This window comes from Pinus tabuliformis, chromosome X (assembly GCF_031772625.1).
Source record: "Pinus tabuliformis cultivar Carrire ecotype Pingquan chromosome X, CPIR1, whole genome shotgun sequence".
Lineage (NCBI taxonomy): Eukaryota > Viridiplantae > Streptophyta > Pinopsida > Pinales > Pinaceae > Pinus > Pinus tabuliformis.
Genome location: NC_142308.1, coordinates 377,415,823 through 377,435,809, shown reverse-complemented (window position 1 = coordinate 377,435,809; position 19,987 = coordinate 377,415,823). Strand labels below are relative to the sequence as shown.

General features: G+C 36.5%; 1 protein-coding gene across 1 annotated transcript; it reads right to left on the bottom strand.

Annotated features, from left to right (window-relative positions):
* Nucleotides 1–15,221: 15,221 nt before the first annotated feature.
* LOC149140086 (E3 ubiquitin-protein ligase ATL23-like) lies at nt 15,222–15,602 on the bottom strand. Its single transcript, XM_089450892.1, has one exon. The coding sequence runs from the start codon at nt 15,600–15,602 to the stop codon at nt 15,222–15,224; it is 381 nt and encodes a 126-aa protein (XP_089307018.1).
* Nucleotides 15,603–19,987: the final 4,385 nt, after the last annotated feature.

The following is a 19,987-nucleotide window of genomic DNA, read 5'->3' as shown; positions in this document are numbered from 1 at the left end:
AAAATTCGCTCATGACAAGATGACATCAGTCTGATAAACCCCTAGTCTAAGATGGTGCACATTGATCCACTTAACTGAGTAAAAACCAAGTGACAGGCTGGGAAAGATGTTAAGTAACTGCATGATTGCACATCTCAGGCATTCAAGAGTGAATCTTGAGCCTTAAGACTGCACAATTCCTTGTTCAGGCTGGGCTGAGGAAGAAAATTACGTAGTTTGGGACCTCAGGATGACAGGCTAATGGGATAGACATTGGATCAGCTTATTACATAGTTCAGGAGGACATATGAGCCTATGTAATTGCGTAATTGTGCAATTCAAGAGATCAGGGCTGAGGCTTGAGCCTTAAGACTGCACAATGTGTAGTTAAGGCTGGACTGAGGGATAAAAATGTGTAGTTGTAGGAGCCAAAGAGGCAGGATGAGGGGATGGACACTGAGTGAAAATATTTCATATTTCCATGAGGCAAGGGAGGTTGGGTTATTGTGCAACTACACATTTTAGAAGCTCATGGAATGAGCTTGTGGCTTGTGATTGCGCAGTTAGGTCCAGGTTGGGAGAAAGGATTGCACAATTTTGGAGGTCAAGGTCTGAGCTTGAGCACTGAAGTTGTGAAATGCATAGTTATGGGCTTGAGCACTGAAGTTGTGAAATGCACAGTTCTAGGCTTGAGCACTGAATTTGTGAAATGTGCAGTTCTTGGCTTGAGCATTAAGATTACGAAATGCGCAGTTTTGGACTTGAGCATTGAAGTTTAGAAATTTTCAGTTTTGGGCTTAAGCACTCAAGTTGTGAAATGTGCGGTTATGGGCTTGAGCATCAAGGTTGTGAAATGCGTAGTTCTAATATCGAGCACTAAGGTTGTGAAATGCGCAATTCTGGAGGATTGGATGAAGCTAGGTTGCTGGGAATTTATGAAATTTGGCTAAGTGTGGGACCAAAGAGACTGTTGTGAACAGTGATATGACTTGACTATGATCACACACTTGAGACACTTTGACGAAAAAAAAACATATATCGTCTGGAGAACATTAACAACATATTTCCCTCCATGCGACAACTTTATGACAAGTGTGACACTAAGGTTACGGTTTGCGATGACCATGACGACACTTGTACGACAGTGCTTAAAACTTTGGGAATGACTGTGATTGATGCTTACATGGTTAGAATAACTCATTCACACAAATATAACCCCTTGAAGTGACCATAACTAGCATACATAAATTGTGCGACAACTAACATGTGAAAAAATGCCAATTGGTAAAGTGTGAATGACTCTTGTGATATGTGAACGATAGTGAAAGTAACACATGCATGAGCAAAGATAACATGAAAATGTCACTAATTAGAGTGAAGGAAAGTGAAAGCGGCAGTCAAAAATATGAAAATGACACTCATGAAATCAAAGGTGCACGAAGGCGACAGTTTGCAAAACTCATCAAAATGGAAGAACGACGTAGCTAAAATGTGAGAAACTGTCATTTTTAGTGCGCACTGACTGTCGACATGGATTGGACATCACATAGGCATAACCTTGATGGAATGTACAATTCTTATCCAAGCTTGCATAAAAGGATGCACTCATGAACTTGTTGCTGACTAAGCATGTGTGAGCAAGCTACATTGACACTTCTAATCCAAGAAGGGAGCTTAAAAGCATCAACTGACCAAGAAGTGACTATGAAACAATCGATCACAAGATCCACATTAGGCTCCAAAATTTAAGTGTATGAAAATTTTGGAGGTTGTTTGTCGTAGCAACAATAGGAAGCCATAGCTAGAGTCGAACAAGATGGTTTATTCATCGAGTATTGGCCAAAAAAACCAATCACGTCATTGGAGGCATGTGATTCTTTACTGGGAGGTTGAGAAATAGTATTGGCAGGTCACAAAGCATTTGGTATTTTATCATAGAGTGTGTTAGATTGGGTATAATAAGATCCAAATAATAGGGATGAGAACTTACCTACTCTTCGGTCAAAACCCCGTCTTTAGCGATGTCTTCTGTGATAGATGGTAACATAGACTTAATAAACCGTTTAGCTAAAATCTAATCAGGAACAAAAAATTTAACCAAACGAAGATGACGACGCCACTCATGAATGTGATAAAAAATGTGAGTGGAATTAGTTTGTTCGAAATTGGTTAAAAGTACATTTTCAGACTCATATTGAATGGGTAACTAGAAATGTGTTAGGAATGTGGTAGCCAAGGTGCTGAAATTATCGAACGAAGCTCGTGGTAGTTAAATATACCATGTTTCTATTATATCAATGAGAGTGCGCTGGAAAATACGCAAATGGGAAGAGTCATCACTGAGAGATTTCAAAGAACACCACAAATGATAAGGCATAATGTGTGTAGATGGGTCTTCTCCAAGATTTTCATTTAATTTAGGGATATCACTAGGAAATTTTGTGGGAATAACCAGATACCAAGGAGAATGGGTAATGGGATCATTGGTGAGTCGAGTCAGATATGGCAATTCAAGAGTTGCTATGAATGGAAGTTGCCTATCAAGATCCGGTGGAGGATACCTTAGGTAAGATAAGATGGCCTGAGAAACAGGGATCTGTGTTCCGAGATAGAGAAGATTCTGATAAAAAGAATACAAATAACCTTGTTGCCCAACTCTAAGATATCCTTATAAAGGTTGAAACGACTGGGTTTGTATTTGCTAACCGTAAGGCATTTGAGGTATATCTTGATATGGTTGGTACATTTTCCCCGTGGGATTTTTCATCATCCCAAAATAAGGTTGGTTAGGTTGTGCTTGTGCCATACCATATATGTTCTAACCCATTTGGATTTGAGGAATGGCTTGACCAAGCAATTGTGATTGTAAGTTACCTTGACAAGGCTAGGTATACGTGACTTGAGAGGTTCCAGATACGAGTGGAATAGGTTTGGTTAAAGATGCATCCTGTGAAGGTTGGCTTAAATTAATTTGAGCTTGAGCAGGTTGGGGTATAGGTTGATGAACAAGAATTTGAGATGTAGATGGAACAGGTTGAGAGATCAAATATGAAGCCACAACGAAACCAGGTTGTACAAGCGAGGTAGGTTGCAAAACATTAGGATCCATTCCTGAATGTGAAGGACTCAAATGAGTACTAAATTGAGGAGATGGAAATATTCCCACAATGAGTTTCCCCCTATTGGAAGAGGAGGGAAATACAGAGGAAACTGTCCCCCAATAGGAGGGTTCCCAAAGGGAGGTGGATTAGGCTATTGTATGTGTCCATACCCACTGACATAAAGATCAGTATATTATTGAATCGTAGGTGTAGATGGAGGAGGAAGAGAAAACTATGTAGCACTCATTAAAGAAGTGTTGGATAGGATTCCAGAAGAGAATGAAATGGGAGAGGTCCATGGACTGGATACTACGCCAAAAAAGGTACCAAATAATGATTGGTAACAAGGCGAGATGGGCGGGCCAACATACAAATATGTCTCTGGCGATGTTGCAAACATGGATGAAGTTAATACATGGGTTGTCTCGGTCATAGTAGTTAGATACAGGCTGAGAAACCATAGTAGATTTAGTCATGGTTAACTGTCCCAAGGAGGGTTGCCAAGGGAAACTCAAGGGTGCGTTGAAAGAAAAAAACTGGACAAAGGAGATTGTTATGGAGTATGATGAGAAGGAAAAGGATGAGCCTGACAAAAATGAGTACCTTCCTAGATAGGAGAGGAGGGCCGAGGCTCTTCCAAATGAGTCTCTTCAATACTCACAAAACTAGGTGGAAGTGGTTCACCGTTGGGTCATATATATCTAGGTGGTGGTTGGGCTTGAGACAGAGGTAGAGAAGAGGAAGATATTGAAGTAACGATTGGAGATAACTGAGGTGCCTAGGGTTGTATAACTACAGGTTGTGTTGTCTCTGATTCAACATAGTCAGGGTCGATAACCTCAGGTAATGAAATTTTAGGTACTTTTGTTTCGACTGTGTTGGACTCACCATCCAATGAAGAAGTAACCTTTGTTCGAACTGCTATTGGGTTTATCACCCCTAGAATGCAACACTGGAAAAAAATGACAACTCTTATGTTTATAGACTCTAGAACACATCTCTAGCCTAGACCTCTAGATGTTTGCATTAATGTTTCAAATTCTCCTTAAGATTGATTGAATAAATTTTAAAGTTTATCTTGAATTATGTTTCATGTTTGAAGGCTCACTATGAATTTCACCTGAATACCTTTAAGATGCAAACTAGCATGAAAAAATGAAATATTCTTTTCAATAAAAAATCTATGTATGGGAGGGAAGAGAATAAAGGGTGATGCAACAATTTTTTTTTTTTAAATCAATTCCCCTAACACAATTGTTCCAATTTCCAATTTCACACACAAAACCCTAAATGAAATGAAAAATGCATGAGATTTTTCTTTTTGATCCACTTAATTTTCAAATGAGATGAAAATTAAGATGATTGCTAAATCACTGGTAGAAGAAACTATACAAAATGATGACTGCAATAGAAATTCTTTCAAATAATCAATGATCAAGCAACACTTTTCTAGTGACCTAATTGACAGGAACAAAGACAAATAAAAAAAAATTCTTATCAAAGGCTATAAAAACCAAAAGAAAACCAAGTAGAGGCTTTTCAGAGACCAAGGCACACTCAGGGACAAAAGGAAAACCAATTGGAACCAAGAAAATTAGATATTAAAGCAACAAAAGGTAATTTTTTTCATCTAATAAGGGCCAACGCAAGTGCAGAAAGGGCACCAGTGCTCTGTAGCGCAGGTGCAGAAAGGGCACCAGTGCTCTGTAGCGCAGGTGTAGAAAGGGCACCAGTGCTCTGTAGCGCAGGTGCAGAGAAGGCTAGGGTGTGCTGCAATTCTCTATATCCATACCAGGGAGAGCGCTAATGTAGATCCGGCCAAATTATGACACAAAAAATCAATCCAAGCTCAAAGAAAGGTCTTCCTAGGGTCAATCTAGAGTTGAGTGAGGCAATGAAGGTATTTTCAAGAGGTGAAACAAGGGCTAAGGTCGAGGAAACCACTAAGGGAAAGAAACGTTCCTTAGTGGAGTCACAAATTTGTTATATGAAATTTATGATTGCAGACAAAAGTATCTTCCCTACACCTAGTGGACTAGTCTAGAACAACATAAAGAAAATAATATAGGGTTTCCCTTAGAGAAATTGAAGAATGAGAAAGAGGCTTACTTGGAATCTGTCACAAGATTTACTTTGCTCCGAGCTTGTAAGCTCTAATCGTAGCTCTGATTTCTATAATTAGAACCTACACACACATTCACAACAAGCCAAATATCCACAACAACTATGTAGTATAATTTAATTATTCTATTCAATGGATCGGCGAAGCACTGAAATGCATGAATGTAAATGTAACATAATACATATAAGAAAATGGTATACTCTTTGTATTAATAGAAATAGGAGAGGTTTTACAACCATGAATAGTAGTTGATCTTATAGAGATCTCCCCAAGTTGACTTATACTTGTCACAAAGTACACCTCAATGTCACCCTACTGCATGAAGATGACGACTCTCTTAGATTCAAGGTAGCAACATGAGGGTATGATCAGTCTCCAAGAGCAAACCCTAATGTTGTAGATGGTAGTAAATTTATAGGAGAGGGATGGTAATTTAGGAATTCTTATCCATTTACCAATCTAGGCTTGAGATCCACTTAAGATGGGAGGATGAGATCACGGGATAAGAGGTGAAGTCTCTAAGTTAGGATCATATAGGACTCGAGCTTCTTATCTAAGGTAAATGGTTAAAACAAGCCTTGGAAGCTTCTGAAAGAGGAAGCTTCAAGATTCTTTTTAATTTTCCTGAATTTATAGAATCAACGCACCCCTAGCAAGGAGAAAGTTGTTATTGATCAGCATTGTTGCAGAAAGGAGAAACCTATTGTTGAACGCATGTATCTAAAGGGGTAGGGTGCACTAGGGCTTAAAAGCTCTAATTTGAAGTAGTTAGACCCATAAACTTAGTTATTTAGAAAGTTCATGCTTAAGGATTTGTGTAGGGATGATGACAACATGTTCACGGATGTGGATTGATCCAGTTTGTAAGCCTATTGACCAAATGTGATAAAATGGCCTATAACATACATGATTGTACATGTTGTATGTATAGTGTTGTGTGCATGTTGTATGTGCGGTACTGTGTACATATAGTGTTGTGTGCATGTTGTATGTGCAGTGTTGTGTACATACGGTGTTGTGTGCATGTTGTATATGTGTTGTTGTGTACATATGGTGCAATGTGGATGTTGTACATGTGGTTTTGTGTGCATGCAGTGCTATGTACCTATGGTACATGCATTGTTGTGTGCATGTGATGTTGTGTACATGTTGTATAAGTGGTGCTATGTACATGTGGTGTTGTGTACATGTGGTGCTATGTACACATTGTGGGGTCAAAGCATGGAGCTAGGTTACACTTTTTGGCAAAATGAGGGCGCATTTTGCTAAAAAACATATGCTTGATTGAGTAATTTTTAAGCGCTTGATCAAGCTATTGAGGCGCTTAAAAATAGCTCAATCGACCGTTTAAAAAAACTCTCGATCAAGCCATTTTCAAACCCAAATTAATGGCTTGACCAAGAGTTATGGCTCAATCGAGCTTTTGAGTCATATGGTTCACCATTAATACCATTAATAAAAGTTGGTAAGGGTTCTAGTGGGTTAGTTGTTTAATGGCTCAATTGGACCTTTGAGCTCAATCGAGTTGATGGTTAACCATGTATGCCGCTCGATCGAGGGTTACTATAATGCTCGATTGAAAAATTTTAATTTTGAATTCAAGCACTTGATAGAGATTTTAAATCGCTCAATCGAGCTCTTGAAGTCCTAAAACTTATAGTTTTAGCACCTCTTCTGTAGATTTCTCTGCAACCCCAATTTGTACCCTATTGGATCTAGGGTAGAATTTATCCTTAAGTGGTGAAATTAATCATGTTGGATTTGTGAAAGAATCCTCTATCCAATAGCATATGAATTTGACACTTTTGAATTCATATGGTATTTGTCATCTAATTTCTTTTAAACATAACACTTGAATTTTTTTTGGACAGTTTCAAAGAGGGTGAATAAAAAATCAATGACATAAAATAAACACAATGAAAAACTTTCAAAAAATATCATTATATTCGTTTACGAGTCCTCTTCAAAAGGGTACTCTTGGTTTTTCAATTTATCGAAAAATAATTAAAAAATATAGTTTTACATATAAAAATATTTTTTTAATATGAAAAAATTAGTTCTCTCCGTGTAGATCATGCTCATATATATATATATATATATATATATATATATATTGAAAAATACACATTTTGGACTAAGTTATGTCAGGTGAACTGATGCATACCTCTTAAGTTTTGTGAAAATTTGCAAGGACATATATTGCATTTAATGAAAAAATTAGAGATTATATGACACTATTTTTTTTGCAAAAATATCATTAGGACAACAACATAATTATCCACATATTTTCTTTTTACTTTGAATCAAAATTAATATCTCTTATATAAATTCTGAGTGGTGCAATTTGATAAAGAGGAAAATTTTGAAATTTCATCGCCACATTTGGCGCAAAAGTATAATCCATCTTCATGTTTTCACCCTATGTAGGTGGTTTTGTGTACATGTGGTGCGATGTACATGTTGTGAAGATGATGTTGTGTACATGCAGTGTTGTGTACACATTGTGTAGGTGGTGTTATGTATAAGTGGTGCTATGTACATGTGGTACACATAGTGTTGTTGTACATGTCGTATTGTGTACATGTCGTACATGTTGTGTTGTGTATATGTGCTATTATGTTACAGGTATTGTGTACATGTCATACATTCTATGTTGTGTATATGTGCTATTATGTTACGAGTATTGTGTAGTCATTGCATCGCAACATGTGTATTCATTGTGTTGTACTTTGTGTACGTATGTGTATTGCGTTATACACTGAGCGTAGGTATATGTATTGTGTTTTGGTGTACATCGGGTGTAGGTGTATGTGTTGTGTTGTACACTAGGCATAGGTGTATGTATTATGTTGTGGCGTACACTAGGTGTAGGTGTATGTGTTCTGTTGTACACAGTGGGTAGGTGTATGTGTTGTGTTGTAGGGTACACCGAGTGTTAGTGTATGTGTTGTGTTGTACATCATGTGTGGGTGTATGCGTGTGATGTACATGGTATGTATGTGTACATGATTAAAGAGAAGAGAAGGTATTGGGTGCCTTCCAGGTTTGGAAACCAATCCAGTGTGTGTACAGAAAGGACAAAGAACAAAGGAAAAAACAAAGAACCATTTAATGGATAAGTATCGATATTTTATTTTTGTGTCTAACTATGCATGCGATCTATGACTTTATTTATGATGGTTACATGTGATCTATGATTTTGATTTATGATGGTTGTGTGTTGAGCTAACCGGATGTGATATGTTTATTCATGATGATTTGATCAAACAATGACTTTGACTTCTTGTAACGGGAAGTGAACAAAACTGCAAGCGTACCTTATTTACGGGCCACCAATGAGGTATGATCTGAATTTATTTCAATTCATTTTGAATCTAATGGAAATTATGTGCTTGGTACAAGAAATCATGAAAAATCCCGGTCGGGTGTTTGGAACTGACTGCAAGAATGTTAGTAGCAATAATGGAAGGAATTGGAACATGCGGTAGTATACTGGTAAAGCACTTTAGGAGCAGAGCCATTGTGTGACACTGGTACCCAATAGTGTCCATCAATTTCCATGATCAATATGATGTTTTTGATGGAGGGATATGCTTTGGTTATTGGACCTTCTGATGCAAGGAAACCTTGCCAAGGGAGGGGTCACCCGACGGACTGTGTAACAGAGAAGGAGATGCATGTGGAACTTGGAAGGTGTGCGACTGCATGGAAGGGGGTGACCAGATTGCCTGAGGGACTGTGTAGCAGAGAAGGGAAGATTGCGGAATACATTGATTTTGGTCATTAGAATTGTCAGATGGAATCAGAAGCAGATTCAAAGTGCGCCCTAGAAAAATGAGCCAGTAACTATTCACTAAGAGGAAAAGTCGCATAGGATTGTAGCATTGGACATTGGATGTACATTTTGACCTTGACAGTGGATTCTGGACTTCCTGGGAAGGAGGTGAATCCTACTACTACTTTTGAGGGTGGAGGTGCGAACCTCTAGATTACCTTGTTGCTGATGCAGACATCATATCCTTTTATTTTTTGGTTGATAAAATGTGCATATGTGTACATTATTGCAAATATTGTATCGAGTTGTGTTTATAAAGCTCCATAGATAGTATGATTATTTGTTGGTTGAAGCAAATGTGCATGAGATTATATGTGGTTGTTACTATAAATATCGTAACGAGTTGTGTTATAAATCTCCAGTAAGCGGTATGTTTTTCATGTTTCAAGTATTTGTTTATTGTAAGTACTACAACGAGTTGTGTTATAAAGCCCCATAAGCAGTATTATTTTGCTATTTTATAAGTTTTATTGAACACCAAGGATGGTGTTCCTCCAAGGGGGGTGATTTTGTAACAACCCTAGTTGATTTTCCATGTAAAAAAAATATAAGACTAAGGTCATGGGACATCCTTTCCAAGCTGAATGTTAGGAAAAAACATAGTGATGGGGATCACTAGTGATTAATAAATGACTCTGGAAATTGGAAAATATAATGGAAAAGACAAAGTGGCAATAATTGACTTTATTTATGAAATAATGGAAAGTAGGAGAAAAGGAAGATGAAAGGTAATAGATTTGCATGAGGAGGAAATTGAAGGAAAAATGAAGGAAAATGAAGAAATTAGAGGCCTCAATGATAAAAAGGCTTCTAAGGACCATTTCATGGCTTTTGTCAGTGGAAGATTTTGGTTAGTGTTAGATTTTGTTAGTTTAATCTTTGACACTCTCATTCTATTCTCTCTCTCACTCTCTCACACTTAAAGAAATCTTGGAGCATTGTCGGAGAATTCTAGTCTCACTTGGATTTGGAGGAAGAAGGACAAGGAAAGTAGGAGAGTGCAAGGGAACATGTGGAACAACAACAACTACTACAACTAGATTGCTTTACAGGTATCGACATTAGGGGAATTTTGAGGTATAAAATGAACCTCCTAAGAAAAATGTACAACCAAAATAAACTTTATAAGAACCAATAGGATTCAATATGATGATGTCAACCATGGGGGATGATTCACCGATTTTGGAGTAAAAAAGTAAAAAGATTAAAAAATAATAAAATAATAAAACTACTTTTTCAACTCGTATTTTCAACTTATCTCCTTAATGTTTTACTCAAATTTCGAGCCGGAGTACTCGTTGGATGCAATATTTAATTCTTCATCTAAGGAGTACCCATGTTGTGTACTTTTGATGGACCCTACTATACGAAAAGTGAGAAATACATGAAAAAACGTGATTGCAATCACATTTTTTCATGTATTTCTCATTTTTCGTGTAGCAGGGTCCATTGAAAGTATGCAACATGGGTACTCTTTGGATGAGGAATCAAATTTTACATCCAATGAGTGTTTCTGCTCAAAATTTGAGTAAACCCATATGGAGATAAGTTGAAAATATGAGTTGAAAAAATAGTTTTTTCTTTTTCCCTCTAAAATTTGATAATCTAATCTAATCTTATTTTATTATTATTTTAGACCTCAAAATTCCCCTAATGGTTGCATGTATGATTTCCTTGCTAGTATTGGCATGCATGGTACACGCATATGGTTTCTTGGTTATGTGTTTTCATTGGTATGGAGATGTGCCTGAATTGACAATGGTTTTACCTAGCCTTGTCATTTCCTGGATAACCATGGTGTTTTCGGTTTCCCATTTGATTGTTTTCTAATTGGTGCTCATGTTCTTGATGGTTGTGGGTTGAGTTACTAGTTCCTAGAGCCTTGGTTGGACAAACACTGTAGAACCCCTCAAACAACTTGGGTTGAGTTACTAGTCCTGGAAGCCTTGGTTGGACAAACGCTCTGGCGCCCTTGGTGGGTTGAGTTACTAGTCCTGCAACCTTGGTTGGAAAAACGGTCTAGATTCCTACGAGATTTGTGGGTTAAGTTACCTGTCCTTGAGTCGGGTTGGAACAAACACTATGGAGCCTTGAACAGCTTGGGTAGAGACCAATTTGTTGATGGTTAGTGATGTTTGACCGTGAGGTGAAATCACTGGTTCATGATTGAGGTGGTTTGGCCTCTGGAAGCCCTGGTTTGGTTTTTTTTTGGTTATTCCATGAGATCCCACATTTATGCTTGTAATATGCCATGGGGATGACTCACTGAAGGAAATATTTGGTTCAACCTAGTCTATGGTTGAGTGGTACGTGGAAGTCCTTGACTTGGTTGGCATTTTCATATGTTAATAAGATGTATTTTTTATTGTGATCTATGAGCATATGTATTGATTATGATGGTGATATTATGGTTGGGTTTCCATGGTTTATATGTTGGTTATTGTTGGTTTATATGTTGGTTATATGATGTATATTGTTTTTGGATGTTGACATGTTTGATGAATATATGAATGGTTGATGAATGCATGAACTAATTTTTTTTTATTATAGCTATTATGAGAGGGCATTAGACCCTCTTGGTGATTCTCAAATAATTTTCAGACTCCTTTGATCATATATGCATTCATGACCTATAGATTACATGTCTTCCATATGTTTGACAAAATGTTTGTCATGGTTATGCCTTGTTAGGTCAATTTCTTGATCAAGTTTTGTGTTAGAGGCTTTGTCTTTGTGTTATTTATTATTTTGGAAAGTTTCATCAAGTTCTAGGAAGTGGTATGGAGACTAGCCCTAAAAAGGTGGCTCAAATTTTGTGGTCGTAGGCACAAAACTAGGAAAATAAGACTACATTTTCTACCTTGCAGGCTTATGCATGCAACTGGGAGTCCAAGTCAATGGAAAAGTGATATGACTCAGGGTTTGGGCACTTGGAGGGGTGGTTTAGCTCCTGTGGGTCCTGTAGCTCCTGAAGAAGGTCAGTAAGGTTTTGGTTTTAGTTTTTTGATTCCACTTCCTTAACTATACCTAGGAGGTTGAGTCATATCATAGTAACTCTTCGTCACATGTTTACCCTGGTAGACCGGTGAACTTGGGTAAATGTGGGAGGATGGTGTTACATCCTACACCAAATGGTGTTTAAGGCTTAATTGGGACCTTATATCAAGGAGATCCCCTTTATGTTGGTGGTATCTAGCGCAATCAACGCAAGCCTTTAATGATTTCACTTATTACGCAACTTATCACATTGTTTTCTTTAATGTGATCTTCCTTTGTAACTTCTACCTTTGCCCAACTATCCCATTGAGCCTTCGTGATAATTGAGGTCCATCATTTTATTAAAATGCCTAATAATCTAGATAGTATATTAGTGACAACCTCCACAAGATCCATTTCTCTTATTCCAATTTAATTTTTATAACAAATTAACATTTGGGTGCACATAGTGAGTATTTCTTCCTCACTAAGACCAACAACACTCCATGTATAGAGGTTCTTAGCATTATATTCTCTTTGATCTATGGAGATTTCAAAAGTTTCTAGGTTTAGGAGGTGGCTTTTAGTGCATATAATGAGGAGTTCTTTTATATGCCATGAAGGCATGGGAATTTTTTGTTGGTGGCACTGTGATGGCATTGAAAGACATTGTTGCATGTATGCAAATTTTTTATTTTCTAGTGAAGAGCTTGATGCAACAAAGGTAGATGCAGAAGTAGGGGTTGGAGTGAATTGTAGAAGTAAAAGGATTAGCTTCTATTATGTGAACATTAAGATTGGGAACACTAATCTTTTTGGAATACATCTATGGTTTATCTTTGTTTTGTTGCTAATTTTATTAACCATTGTAACAATGATTTATAATGCCTTTTCAATATCTTTATCAAATTTTTCATAGGGTTTCTTTTAGCTCATCAATGGATGTAAGCAACGAGCTAGAAACAAGTTCTTTAAATTGTTCTGCCCTTAGAAGGTTGAAGGCTTATACTATTTTTTGACATTGAATTTGAAGTTGGTCAAGTGATCCTTGTTTTTCACTTAGATTCACTTATTTGAATTGCTAGTCCTCTTAGGTCAAGGTTTGTCCAATTTCCTTGTTGAGTATTCTGGTTGTCGTCTATTTTATCAATAACATAATGGAGTTGCCACAATAAGTTTGGAAATCTTATTTGAAATCTTTAGAGGCTCAAGAGGAGAGAATTGTGTGGATGTGATGTTGGTGAATCCATGCGCTAATTCCAAGCCTACCTAGAGGTAGCATAACTACCCCTTTCCTCAATGTTTGGAGTAGATGAAATAGTAACTATTATCCACTATATTTAGAGTAAATGAAATAAATAATTGTTATCCATATAAAACCAATAACAATTCCAAAAACATTTAGATATCATATTAGTATAAAAGCTACTCCAAGCCGGATTTCTTTAATTAAAAAAGATAATCTAAATAATCCTTTAGAACCCTAATCAAATATGAGAGAGTGGACCAATAAATTTTACCAACTATATTTGAATAAACATAAAATTTACACTAACCTATCAATAACCACATTCCACGTAACGTACACTAATTTACTGCCGAGTCACAACCGACTGACCCTTTGATAGAAATAATTAAATTGATACCATATTTTAATTATGAAAGTGGTTGCTGACGTCGAAAGTAAATTTAGATGCTCCCCATTGCGAAAAGGCCCATAACGACATTGTAATTTGATGCTCCCCATTTGCGGAAAGGCCCATAACCACATTGTAATTTATTGAAAGCAAAAGAAAATACTTTGTCAGCCACCATGCCCGTAGTCAACCGCAAGATTTTAAATCGATAAGATACGGACATACTTAAGGTTAAGTAAACTAGCAAACTAATGTGGCTCAGCAATTTACCGAACTTTCTTAATTATATATAAAAAATAAATGAAAATGTTTATCAATTTAACCGATGTTGTTTATAGAGGTCACATAAAAATCAAGAAATTTAATTAAATCAAGGATGGCAGAAATAAATTTAACACTATGAAAAAAAATTTGGCACACTTAAAATTATAAAGCTCAACGATAAAGATTTCGAAAATTATCAATTAAATTTTTAAAAATTCCTCCAAAATTTTATTATTTGTAAAACATTATTTTAATAATAGCTAATAATTTTCATTTATCAAAAACATTTACATCGCAACAGAAATCTGGCCAAATCAAATTCCAAACAAAATCAAAAGAGTGAAAGGGACTCGTTATATAAGACCAAGTTATACATAATTGGGAATTTCAATACAACACGCGTATGTATGTCTAACATTGTAGTTGAAATTTGTTTTTGTTTTTCTCGTGCAGGAGAATAAGCTGAGATATTACTTTAAATAGTTTTTATTTTTCTCATGTTGGAGAATAAGCTGACATATTACTTTAAATATACGATTTATTAAGATCAAAATTATTTTTAACTCCACCATTTATAATGGGTTAAAAAATATGTTTGTGTACACATAATTTGATGAGGGTTCAAATTTGTTAGGAAAATAATAGAAGTATTTGAAAAGTTTTGATAATTTTGGGAAATTTGGATTACAATTGTCAAGTTTTAAAATTTTGGATGAACAAAAAAGTTTTGATGGTGCTGAATCTATTTCTACCATAAAAACAAGATTCAAATACTGAAAAGACAAATTTATTTAAAGCCATTTTTGAATGAGATGTCAAAAATATTTAAGATTTCAAAAACCAGAAATCTTTGTAACATAAATGAAAACCTGAATTAAATTTTCTCTAAGGTCATTAAGGAAGACTAATCCATTCATGTGGGTAGTAGTCTAAATAGACTGTTTTCTTTGCCCTGAAAATCATGGAAAGATAGTATTTTGTAAAATTTGACAATTATTTTTGTAAATACAGTGATTAAACTTAAAAATTCTAGATGCTCCAAATTTTTTTATGGTATTAGATCCATTTTCATTATAAAAACATAATTCAAACACTACTGCTACAAAATTTCTGGAAATTATTTTACCCAATTCTAACCCAAAAACTTCTTCAAATTATTTCACCCAGATTCTAACCCAAAAACTTCTCCGATACGGCAACCAAAGCGTCCTCAACAGTCTCTAGGCGTTAGGGTTATCGGCATTTCGACAACGACACCCTCAGCATGAGGCTGAGGGAGATGCCCCAATTCTTGATCGTGATCCCGCCTACGCAGCCGCAGGCGCGCAAACATTCACACCATTCTTTTCCCCGCTCTCGTAAGCGGCGCTCGTCCTGCACATGGGACAAACGGAGCGCTTTGAGAGCCACGCATCGGCGCAATGCACATGGAAGGCGTGGGCACATGCTGGAATCACGCGGCACCAGTCACCAATCTGGAGTGGCTCGAGGCATACCGCGCACTCGCTCTGCGGAGTCCGCTCTTCTTCTTTCAGGCATTCGAGTGTGGGCAAACGCTGGAGGTCAGCCTCCGAAAGGCCCTGTTGCTTGGGAACCTTCCTGTTCTCCTCAAACTGTCGCTGTCCACGCCTCTGATGCAGAGACAAATAGGAGACAAGACAGAGATAGAACGCCACCAGCATGGCCATACCAGCGCAGAACAGCAACAGGGACACCACAATGGCTAAAATCATTCTCTCTCTAATCTAATTGCAGGCTGATTATAAAAACTAATCCTCAAAACCAGACGATATTCTGTAGATCAAGAATATCCCATCTCTAAAGCAGGAATCACAGAGCAGCAAGATCTGACATGGGAGGGGAGGCAAGCAAGCCTTTAAATCATTGTTATTTCTACAAGTCCAAACAGACAAACGATGGGCGCCATGCCATCGCTGATATTGCCATGCAAAAATGGTCATACGGCTTGGAATTATGGCTTAACCCCATTTACCATCTTATCATTTCAAACCTCCCAACAAGAACCTTATCAATTTTTTGACCGTAAATTGGACAATTTCACACCAAAAGCAGACTTTTGATTTAAAAATTGACACCACTTCAACATTTTGAGAATAAAATCTCCCGAGTGGATAATCTCAACCCATTAACTATTATTTTATATTGTGGATTCCTTCAAAAGAGCTTGCGTGCACGGCTATGATAGTTGCTCTCAAAGAATGATGTGAGATCTCAAGTTGATTTATGTTGTTATCAATTTTGCCCTTTGCTAATTAAAATAAAATATCTCAACTTGCACACCATTTTGAATGCCAATGCGTTATTCTGTAAAATAAATTTCGTAATAGGATCCACCTTTTATTATGTCATTGAATCACCTTTTAACGGTTTAACTCAATTCATGTATCTATAATGCCATTGAATCCTTTATAGGAAGGGAGACCCTACCTTGACATTTAACTTAGCCTTTTTCCTCTCTTTTTTAAATAACAATTTATTACATTAAATAATAAGATATTTAAATTTTTATTTCTATATTTTTGAACCAATTTAAAATATATTATTATTTTTTTAATATTAATAAATCAAAATATAAAATTTCACTAAATTCAATTCATATATCTGTAATGTCAAACTCTCCCATGACTTTAAACTTATTAGATGTGTTCTTACTTTTACCTTTCTAAAATTTTCAAATAAAAATATTTTATTTTTAAAAATATATAATAATTTATTTCTATTATTTTTTAATGAATATAAATGAATATTAAAAGATGAGATTATCTTGATAGATAGCATTGTGGTTAGAGTTTTATGATTTTGCCACAAGTTCTAGTTACTATATATAAATCAAATAAGTTGGTGAGTCGGATTTATGAAAACAAAAGTGGTTGATTATTTAAACTAATTCTTTAAAGATCATTAGATCTGCTACCTATCAAAGATGTTGTACTACAAAATTAATCTCACACCTCATCAACTCAAGCAATATAGAGATTAGATGTTGCAAGAAGAGCCATCTTGTGGTTTATAATTTGAGATTTAACAAAGCCTCATCCTTTTATAATTGAAGTGACAAGGTTAAGTTCCTCAATTCTAATCCATTGGGTAATCAACATAGCAAGAAGGTAATCAACATAGTAGGAAGGCATAATAGGGTTCACTTAATCCAAGGTTTCTAGAGGATGCCTTTGTGTTTTTCTCTTAGTGAAGATATAAACAAACCACATCATTCACCTCACTTATATCCATTCCGGAGTAAAAGGCACCAAACCTTTAGATATAATTTCAAGTAATTATTTGTCATTGCCCTTGGAATTAATTATCAAAGAGGGGTTTTGATGATTTCACTTTCTTTTGTAGAATTTCATATGGGGATTTTATGACTAGAGTCTCATTTGGTAAAGCCATGGTCTGCACATACGAATGGATATGATCGAGAAGTTTGAGGAATGTAAAAAGTATAGAAAATGTGTTAAAAAGAAGGTTTATGTCATAAATTTAGACTTACTAGAGGAAATTAAACCACATGAGATCATGAATATGGAAGAGTGTAGCATGATTTTGGTCAAAGGAGGGCTTGTCTATATTATGAGGATAGGTGAAGATGTCAACAAAATTCTTTTCTCTTTGTGGAATTAGGGATGCCAAGCATTATCCTTGAAGAATTGGAAAGTAAATTTGATGCAAAGTGTACACATATGGAATATGTTCTTATATGGGATTGATTCACCAACTTACTTATAATTATTTTGTTAGATGATATTTTTAGAGAAATAGAAAATTGTTTAGAATTTTTTATGAACTAGAAAACTCTTACAAGAGGTCATGAGAGGTGGTAATCACTCACATCTTGGTGGATCAATGACAATAAAAAAGCCTAATGGATTCTATCATGATAAAGATGCTATCTTCCAAATTATATTAGGCCTTGGATTATGAAGTGATCCCCTTTAAATGTGGGCACTACCACTAGTATGGTCATCTAGAAAAAGATTGCATCCTTCCTCTCAAGCAAAATATCCAGTTTCTCAAGGAGAACAAAGAGTTTCAATTAGTGTCACCTTTGAAGCATGATTAGTAGGAGGAAACAACAATAAATTACTTCACATTAACACCAGTAGAGAAACAACTTGAAAGTATTGAAGACTCCCTATCGTTGCCTAGTAATAATATGGAAGGCTTGGGTAGCCCATTCTCCCTCTTCCCCTAATCCTTGGAAAATTACATATAATATTTGTTTTAGTTATTGGGAGGAAAACCTTCTCCTTTAGGAAGAAGTACTAGCATGGAATAGTCTATCTAGGATAAGCTGCTCTCAACCCCTTAAATCACTTGATAATTGGTATGGTGTACCTTAAAAAACATAGAACAATGAGATAAAACTCACAAACCACAAATTAACACAAGATATAACTTGGTAAACCCATCCCAATTGGAAAGAGAAGCTACTATGCTATTTTTTTATGAATGGAAAATGGATGCAACTACAAAGAAGTGAGGCCTATGAGGTGCTATAATGTACTAACTCTCTTTTTTTTTTTTGTCTATTCACTTTCAACTACTGGACTCTCTATGGAACAAAATGCACTCCAATAAAATAATTTTATGAAAAACAAAATCACACATAGAAAACAACAAAATTCACCTACAATTGCTGTAAAAAAAAGATACTAACACTATAAATATGTCAAGCAATAAAATCTGAAAAAAATATATCACATTTTATGAAAATTGATTTCTGATAATTAGCCTAAAAAACAAAAACAAAAAAAGCTAACCTAAACTCATTTAAATATAGACAAATTTATTTTAAACTATGCTCAAAATAGTTTAACTATACACACGAGAATAAAAAAAATTCACTCATGGCTAAATTGAATTTTCACTGTAAATTCGAAAAAAGTTTCAACTAGAAGTCAATTTACATTGTAAAACTTAAAAAAAACAGTCACGTATGGAGAAATCAAATTAGACTCTGTTAAGCAAAGAAAGAAATTAGGAATTGTTAAAGAAATAGCCTATCCGTATTCAGCCTTGACTACTCTGCTCATCTTCATCACTGGCCTCCACTTCCTCGCTCTCACAAGTGGCGCTATGGGAAAAGAGGTTCAGCCTACTACTCATGCTTCTCCTCGCTCTCACAAGCGGCGCTGTGGCGCTATGGGGGCCAAGAGGGAATGCTATGAGAGCCACCCATCCGCGTAGAGTAAATGGAAGGTATGGCTGCATAATGCGATCACGCGGAACCTGTCACCGAACCGCAGTGGCTCGAGGCATACCGCGCACTCGCCGCCTCCGCCTCCCCACACTGCAGTCGGCTCTTCTCCTTCTTTCCGGTTACGACGGTCGGCAGCCGTCGGAGGTCAGACTCCGAAATGCCCCGCTGCTCGGAAAACTTGCCGTTCTTATAATGTCAACTTTCCTGTATTGAACGAGCCTCCGATGTTATTTCAACGGCTGCGATGCACGCTCACGATATCGTGAAGATTAAGAGGATCCCGTCTCCAAAGGTGGCGTGACAGAGCAGGATGATCTGACATGGAAGGGGAGGCCAACGATGGACGCCATGCCATCGCTGTCATTACCAGACGCCGAAAAACATGGAGGCGTGATAATGTGGTTTGGAACGCGGAAGTGACAGATCATAATATCGCAACCTTTGCAATCTACATGATTTTTAAACATATTCTATCCATCACCTCAAGTTTGTGGATAAAGTCACTTTGAAGATATGAAATAGATTGGTTATAATATCAAAGCTCACACCGAGGCCCATCCCGGAGGAGCTAACTGGGCGCTCGCCTATACAACACCTTCTGGGCATAAAGGTTTTGGACATAAAAGTTTTTGCTGAACTGGTAGATTTGGTGTTGGTTGTTGGACATATGCAAATGGTACATGTACATCATTAACATATTCCTCGAGCATCGAAGTAAACATCTTACACTTACTGGAGCATTTGCGGTGTTATAGGAGAGACTTAGACTAGCACCTTTATCACATTAAACAACAACTGGGAGACTAGCACCTCTATCTCATTAAACAACAACTTGGTATTCCTCTTTCGGTA